The sequence below is a fragment of the Phaethon lepturus genome, unplaced genomic scaffold, assembly GCF_000687285.1.
Source record: "Phaethon lepturus isolate BGI_N335 unplaced genomic scaffold, ASM68728v1 scaffold45868, whole genome shotgun sequence".
Taxonomy (NCBI): domain Eukaryota; kingdom Metazoa; phylum Chordata; class Aves; order Phaethontiformes; family Phaethontidae; genus Phaethon; species Phaethon lepturus.
The window spans coordinates 1-8,099 of record NW_010556360.1 but is presented as its reverse complement, the minus strand read 5'-3'; the positions used below and the strand labels follow the sequence as shown (position 1 = coordinate 8,099).

At 39.7% G+C, this 8,099-nt stretch overlaps 1 protein-coding gene across 1 annotated transcript in view; it reads right to left on the bottom strand.

Moving 5' to 3' along the window:
• The window catches only part of PSIP1 (PC4 and SFRS1 interacting protein 1), a 38,255-nt gene extending 30,158 nt beyond the window's left edge, over window positions 1-8,097 (bottom strand). Inside the window, exons 1-3 of the mRNA XM_010292448.1 lie at window positions 8,023-8,097; window positions 6,827-6,903; window positions 1,307-1,445 (exon numbers count right to left, since the gene is read on the bottom strand). Coding sequence (XP_010290750.1) covers window positions 1,307-1,445; window positions 6,827-6,903; window positions 8,023-8,094 — 288 coding nt within the window. The 5' untranslated portion in view covers window positions 8,095-8,097. The remainder of the gene's footprint in view (window positions 1-1,306; window positions 1,446-6,826; window positions 6,904-8,022) is intronic.
• Window positions 8,098-8,099: the final 2 nt, after the last annotated feature.

Genomic DNA, 8,099 nt, shown 5'->3' with positions numbered 1-8,099 from the left:
CTGTGAAACAATATTTGTCAATTTTTGGCAAAAAATTTTTGGCAAGCTTGTTACTGTTGATTGCTTACACCCAGATTTTCACCTTGTTAGAATGACTACTAACATACAACTCAGTTACAGTTCACAAGTGCCTCAGCCATCCACAAAGCATCTCTCCTAAGCTGTCACAAAGCAAAGAGCAAGAAGGTATACTGACTCATATTTTAGGGTAGCAGAAATAATCTGTCCCTTATTAATACAGTCCTTCCCACTGTGATGCAGGGATTAGGATCTTTCCATATCCCGAAACAGAAAAATTGCACAACTGGAGTACATCATCTTATCTTGACTCTACTTCAGAAACGTCTTAACTCTTTATCCACATTCTCCTTCAAACTAGAAACGCAGCCACTTGGGATATCTTATAAAGCAGGGATTAACTGGTCCTGAAATGGCAATCTGGCATGGCATGCAAGAGTAACAAGTGACACCAAGAGATACCAATTCTTTCTATTATTACTGCAACATTGCCTAGAGGCCCCTGTATGTGATCAGGGCCCAGTGTACACAGCAAAACAAGAGGTTACAGAATGTTCAGAGCAGATAAGCAAAGACCAAATGAGCAAGACAATTACTTTGTCTTCAAATTAAATTTAGGTCTTTTCATGGATAGCACTGCATAGCTCCAGTTTAAGCTTAGAAAATTTACCAAAAGGGCAAGAAACAAGGAACTACTGATGGACAAAAACTGAATCAAGCAAGTCATGTGACAGTTTGGGGGCAAGCATCACATTGCTTCCAACCACTAGAAGGAAGAATACTGTGCCCTACGAAAGCGCATACTGAAATCTTATCGGGATACTTGTGGAGAAAAGCACTTGGGTTTAGAGGACAGAAAGAGTAGACAGTAGAGTGACTGAGATTACAAAAGCCTACCACTTTTCAAGGACAGTCATACAGTTCCAAAGAGAAGTATTTTAGGAATATATATATAGTTATAAGTAAAACTTGATGTGTACTGTAAGAAGTGTTAAACTTTTAGTATTGTGCTCTGAAACTGTCAACAAGATCCCTCATAAGCTTACTATAGTAAACAGATATCCCCAGTTAAACAACATGCCCCCCATCTCTTTTATGCTATTAATACTAGAGATCAATTTAGAAGGAAATAAAAAATAATAAAAAAGAATTTAAAAATCCATCTAACCCACAGCTGAAGGACAGCAATAGTTCATTACCCTACAGCAGGGAAACACTCATTGCCTGTTTTTTTTCCCCCAACAGTATAGCAACAAAGATTTGCAGACTCCCTACTTACATAACTTACCTGCTGATGAGAGAACTTCACTTTGGGATTGTTGTCGATTTCCCACAACCCTTCATTAAAACCCTTTCTTTTATTCGGTTTACCATATTTATCTTTATTTTCAGAATAAGGGAATATGTCCTTTGGTCCCAAAAATGCCCTTAAGGAGAGAAAGAACAAAATTTCACATTTTAAATGGTTAGTCTTTTCAAAGGAGAAGTAAGCTCCAAATGTTAAGATGTGAAATTCATTACTACTTCAACAACTAATTCTGCTACATAAGTGTCTTTAGTTTTCTCAACTTTTGCCTTCAACAGCCCAAGTTTTCCATTATTGCCACCAAACAGATGGACCTCCTCCTTCCCAGCGTGTTGAGTGTCTAAGCAAGAAACAACCAATGCTGCATCTTAAGATTGCAGCTGGTAGGAGAACCAACTACTGTGAACCAGAACAATTAAAAACTGAGTAGCCTGCAAATAAACAGGAAGAGAAATTGCTCCCTTAGGAAAAAATCAGGATTAAATGTTAAGAATAAAGACTCCTTGAATCTGGACAACGTAAGGCAAGAGAACAATTTAAAGGAGAAGAAATGGCACCAAGCTAACAAAGAAAATCTTTCAGAGTTATTAAATTAAAAATAATCCAGTTAAAATTGAAAATTTAAGAATAATTTTTAGTGTAGGTACCAAAAAGCAACACTTGAATACACTGACTGCTCACATCTCTGTAAGTACGCTACGTAATTCAGCACTAATTCAGTAGTTTTTCAGTGTGTGACAATAGGACCTCTCACTTGATTTACTGAACTTAACCAATATAAACTTTAAACTGTTCCTTATTTTAAGTTTCTCACCCAATCCTTTCCTTGATGAAGTAAACGTTAGAAATATTTGATTTTTATTTAAGCTACTCTTGTAGTAGACGTCTTAACAGTGCCTGCATATCTTTGTCAGACAAACAACACTGCTGCATAGCACTACCCCTACTGTAAGCTGTGCAACTAAAGCTTTTAGCCTAGTAGCTTTCCTCATATGTCAAAGTCACAGTATCCACACCACTAGCTTCTCTAAGCTAGACTTGGGAAAACAAGGTAACATATTACTGAAAACCAGTATTCAGGTTTAGCCTGAAGAATATCAAAGACAGTTTAATTTCTGCCCCACTTCCATAACCTTTAATTTCACTATGCCAATCCATACGCTAACAGAAAAAGACAACACTTTGGTGGTACCTTCTTACATTCATTCTGCACCTAGACACAGCTTTGTTTGATGGTATATATGTTAGATCCAAATATTTGAAAAGTTGCAGATACTTGCTCTCTAATGCATCAGCTCATGCAAAAGTTAAATAGACACTTGTAAGCTCCACTTTCCTATTTACTGTTTAATGTCTCCATCAATGACACAGACAGTGGGATCAAGTGCACCCTCAGCCAGTTTGCAGATGACACCAAGCTGAGCGGTGCAGTTGACACACCTGAGGGACAGGATGCCATCCAGAGGGACCTGGACAAGCTCGAGGAATGGGCTTGTGTGAACCTCACGAGGTTCAACAAGGCCAACTGCAGGGTCCTGCACCTAGGTCGGGACAACCCATGGTATCAATACAGGCTAGGGGATGAAGGGATTGAGAGCAGCCCTGCTGAGAAGGACTTGGGGGTACTGGTGGATGAAAAGCTGGACATGAGCTGGCAATGTGCACTCACAGCCCTGCGGCCAACTGTGTCCTGGGCTGCGTACAAAGCAGCATGGCCAGCAGGTCGAGGGAGGTGATTCTGCCCCTCTACTCCACTCTGCACTGCGTCCAGCTCTGGAGCCCTCAGCACAGGAAAGACCTGGACCTGTTGGAGCGGGGCCAGACAAGGGCCACCAAAATGATTGGAGGGATAGAACACCTCTCCTATGAGGAGAGGCTAAGAGAGTTGGGGTTGTTGAGCCTGGAGAAGAGAAGGCTCCAGGGAGACCTTACTGAAGCCTTCCAGGACTTAAAAGGGGCTTCTAAGAAAGACAGGGACAGACTTTTTAGCAGGGCCTGCTGTGATAGGACAAGGGCTAATGGTTTTAAACTAAAAGAGGGTAGATGCAGACTAGATAGAAGGAACAAATTTTTCACAATGAGAGTGGTGAAACACTGGCACAGGTTGCCCAGAGAGGTGATAGACGCCCCATCTCTGGAAACATTCCAAGTCAGGTTGGACGGGGCTCTAAGCAACCTGATCTAGTTGAAGATGTCCCTGCTCATTGCAGGAGGGTTGGACCAGATGACCTTTAAAGGTCCCTTCCAATCCAAAGATTCTATCATTCTATATTCTTCATCATCTTTAAAAAGATTACTTGAGACTTAAACATTACTAAAGAACAAAAAACAAACAAAAAACACCAAAATGTATCATCTAAAAGCTTAAGTATTTCCTCTTCCAGCAGGAAAACACTCACCTCTGTGTATGAAGTATTAAGTAAGCCAATGTGACAGATTAAAGTGCAAATCACCTACCTCTTAGCAAGACATGGTTAGATGGTTCAGACAGGTGGGAAACATGCACCTGCAAAGCTTCCTTGAGCAGATCAAAAGTTGGAGAGGGAGACAAACAGAAACTGCTAGATATAGAAATAGGAAAGAAGGCAATGTTTCCTATCTCCTAGAGGGAACCATTTTTGCAAGATCTGTAAGCCTCTACCCATATTCCTCAGGCTTTGAGAAACACCAGGAATTGGCTACTGCGAAAAGGTCATGTAGCTTATTGGGTTGCTGTAGTTAAATCCCCATGCACCAAAAAGAAAAAGGAACAAGAAAATCAAATTAAGAGAGACTACCCTTACATATAGAGTCCAGAAACTAGAGTTCAGTGTGACCTGTTTATGTCCAACCAAAATCTGCACTGATGTGATTTACTGGTACAACACATCCAAATAAAATTTTTATTAAAATAGTATCTATTTTATTACAGTCTTTAGGATAGGGTACTGTTGCTGCATTAAGACAGTATGGAACTAAACAAAACAAACCTCAACCAAATTCCCAAAGCATTTTAAGAAGCATGTATCGGTTCACTGCAGACAGAGAACAACACCTTTAGTTGTGTTTTGACAAAACTTAGAGGAAAATCAACAATAGCAATCCAAGTACAAATTTATATTTGTTTATAGTAATCTGCAAAACTGAGTTAATATTACTCCTAAAAATCAAGTAAGAATTATTCCCAAGCCAGTCTCGTTTTTGTTTTTCTCCATAGCTCCTCCTTTCCTACTGTGACTGTCCACACAGCTAGAAGACACTATCTTATACAGAAGCGCTTTTTAGCATGATTGAACTAGTTATCTGGATTTTTAGAGTTGCCACTACTTACAGTAAGATAGGCTGTCTACGTACAGACTACTAACATGCTGAAGGTACGTAGTGTCTAACTTTGCACAGGTGTGTAATTGAAACTGGGAGAAGCACTACAGAGATCAAGTTTACGAAATTTTAATTCCCATGAAAAAGTACAGAAAATTGCTAACTATACCTAATTCCTGATGGATCATTAAGTCACTACTTAGAGCTACAAACCTAAACAAAATTACATGCCATGGAACAGCATTCTCCTTTTTTACCTGAGCTGCTCCTTCCTGTTGTTACTTACAGGTATCTGCTGTAAGCAATATTAAGTACAATCAGGACACATGGGAGTTTCACCTATTACTACTCTAAGGAGCACAACATTCCTCAAGCATGTCAGAAGACAGCTGGGTCATGGAATGTTCTGTACTTTGCAATGTGTAAGATAAGGAGTTTCTCTTATATTGTATGTATCTCTGAAATGTAGTAACCCTGGACTTACTGCCTAACAAAAACCAGCTCAATTGCAGTAAAACTGTATTTTGCAAGAATATCAGAGTGAGGAGCAGGCATTTCAAATTTACTCATGTAAAAAAAAAGAGAAAAGAAAACTTCCAAACCCATGCATGTCTTAAGAGTCTAAGCTAAATCTAAAATTGGCCATAATGCTTCTCAAAATTTGCAATGGTATTTTTAAAGCTTTAGATAAGGAGTTATTTCTGTCTCCCTTATACTCAGTCTGCATCCCTGTAGTCATTTAGAACCACACAAAACACCAATACAATCCAGAATGACACACATTAGAAAGGGCAGGACCAAAGCAATATTGTGTTTTCATCTGCCAACAAAACTTAAACAAACAAACAAACAAACCCCCACAACCAGCTGGGGAAAAAAAATTAAGAAAAAAGGTAACCTGCTGCATTGTTGAAAATTGCAATTAAAAAAAAGGGACAAAATTCAAACCTTTCAACCTTCAATCAAATTCCACAAACACCTCTTTATCCACAAAACTACACCTGCATAAAAAACCAAACTGCAAAAAAGGAACCATTGAAAGATGAGAACAATTAAAGAAATGCATAGGTGTATGAGCCAAGCATATAGAATTGTCTTTCACAGAGAAGTTGCCTCTTAAAGAAGCAGCCAAGTAACAAATACTGTCAGAGAAAGTAGAGGATGCTCACTCTTTAATTCAACCGGGCAATGTATCTTATCTTAGCATGGCTTACTAAAAGATAGATGTGAAGTACCAGATTAAAGAGATTTCAATAGGCATTTAATAAGCTGAAGGAAAAAACCCAGCAAAGCCTTTCTGCAAAATGCAAGAAACAGAGTACTTGTATATGCAACTTCTATTGGTGACTTGCTTATGTACCACTTGCCGTTTTATTAAAAAAAACCAGCAGAATTAAAAAACACCATTACAGGTTTTGGTGACCTTTTTAAAAAAAACAAAACAAAACAAAACAGCCAATAAATCACACAACTGTAGCACCGAATTTGAAGTCCTAGTAATCTACACCAAGACCATCAGTGATGCTAAAAAGTAACGTGATAATTTTCAAAGAGACAAAACTGCATAAACCCCAGCATATTTACAATCAATTTTAGCAGGGAAAGAAATGCAGTCCCTCAAAACAAATCTTCTATGATTGCAAAATGCTAGCATTGATGAAAGTACCCAAAGATAAATATTATGCAGGTTGACAGGTACAAAGCTAACTGCACTTCCTCATTTTTCTCTCCAGATCTTATAAGATTCCAACACCCACAATCCAAACCTCTCCAGAAAAAAAAAAACCCAAACAAAAAAATACATGATTACTTATCAGTTTCTCAAATTTTTCCTATCTTGTTGTTCTTAGCTGTATTTCTCTTTCTTTGAGAATATATTGTTGAGAATTCTGAGGATATACAGGACTTTTAATTAAGAGTCCATTACTAAAGAAAGAAAACCCTATCAGTCATACCACTGTGGATAGGATTTTTTTTTTTCTTCTGACAAGGGAAGTGTACATGGTATGGTTAAGGTCTATCATTGAATATTTTAAGCAAACGTCAGAGAAGCATGTCTTGTCAAAAGAGACTAATTTAGGAAGAGTAGGTCTGCTACTGAATACTATCGTTTAAAATACACTACATTCAGACAAGCTGTTAACTTCTTGTCATGGCATTCTACATGGAAAAAAATATGACCCTTAAATATGAAGGACTTACGTCTCATGGGTGCCAAAAAAGAAAATAGGCATTTTATTCGTAGGAGGCTTTACGGCTCCATCAGGAACTTCATCCACCTAAGGAAAAGACAGACTGTAATTAAAGTCAAGTAACAGTTAAGAACAGCCTAGGGAGAAATAAGTGTTAAGCATTAAAAAAGGCATTAAAAAAAGCTACAGAGAAGCAAAGCAGGTCTCAAGATTTCTTTTTAACTGTATGTTAAAAAATACAGCAGAATCCAAGACAGTATTCACAACAATAGGAAGTGACAACACTTCTTGTGCTACAGCAACACTTTTCACATGACCACTTGCTTTAAAAGGAGAGACACGATGTGCTACAGGTAAAAAGCACAACTCAATTCCATCCAAATACCGCCCCTCCTTCAGCATAAGAAATAGCAAGACTTCCTGCCCTTGCGCTGAGCTTGTAACTTGCCCAAGCCCAAATGTCAAGTGCTACAAAAAGGAAAGGTCAATAAACTTTTTAAAAAAACCCAATGCTTAACCCAGCATCTTAGCTAAGTATATCATAATTGGTCTTTTATCTACATTCCCACAACCATCAAATGACCTACTGCAGTCACAGAACCTGCCATGCCTCTTTCAAGGGAGCAGGGAGCATGCGAAAAAGGACTGGACAACTTATCACATACACTTAGCTTATTCTACAGGAAGCACCACAGGGATAGCTGACTTTAAAAGTAAAGATTAACCTCGCCATAACTTCGTGTTCCTTTTTTGTCAAAAAAGAGCAGTTAATGGGGAACAGCATTTCTGCACAGTTAGGTGCTTGCACAGCTCCTGCATCATGCTACCACACAGCAGCCTTCACTCCTAAAAGCGAAGTTATGCAAATTAGGACAACTAACGACTACGAGAGAGAGCTATTTGTTACAGGAGAAGGGACTTACAGGCAAGCATAAGGCAACGGCAAGGCAGAGCACTAGTTCTGCAGTGGGGTTCAGAAGTCGCTTCCAACCGCGGGAGCACGACCGTGGCCTCCCCCACAGGAGGGGAGCCCGAAGGCGCACGGCGGCTTAACCGCCTTGCTCCCCACCGGCGTTTGGGCACGCTGCTGGCAACAGAGCTGGAAGCGCGGGAGGGGAGGCCGGGAGAGGCGGGTGCAGGAGAGGGCGGAGGGCCGGTACGGAGCAGGAGGGCGTTGCGGCCTGCAGGGGAGGGGGGGTGCCTTACCCTGGCCGGCCAATGGGGATAACCTTTCATCTTGGCAAAGATCAAGTCTCCGGGTTTGAAATCTCGGCTCATGTTTT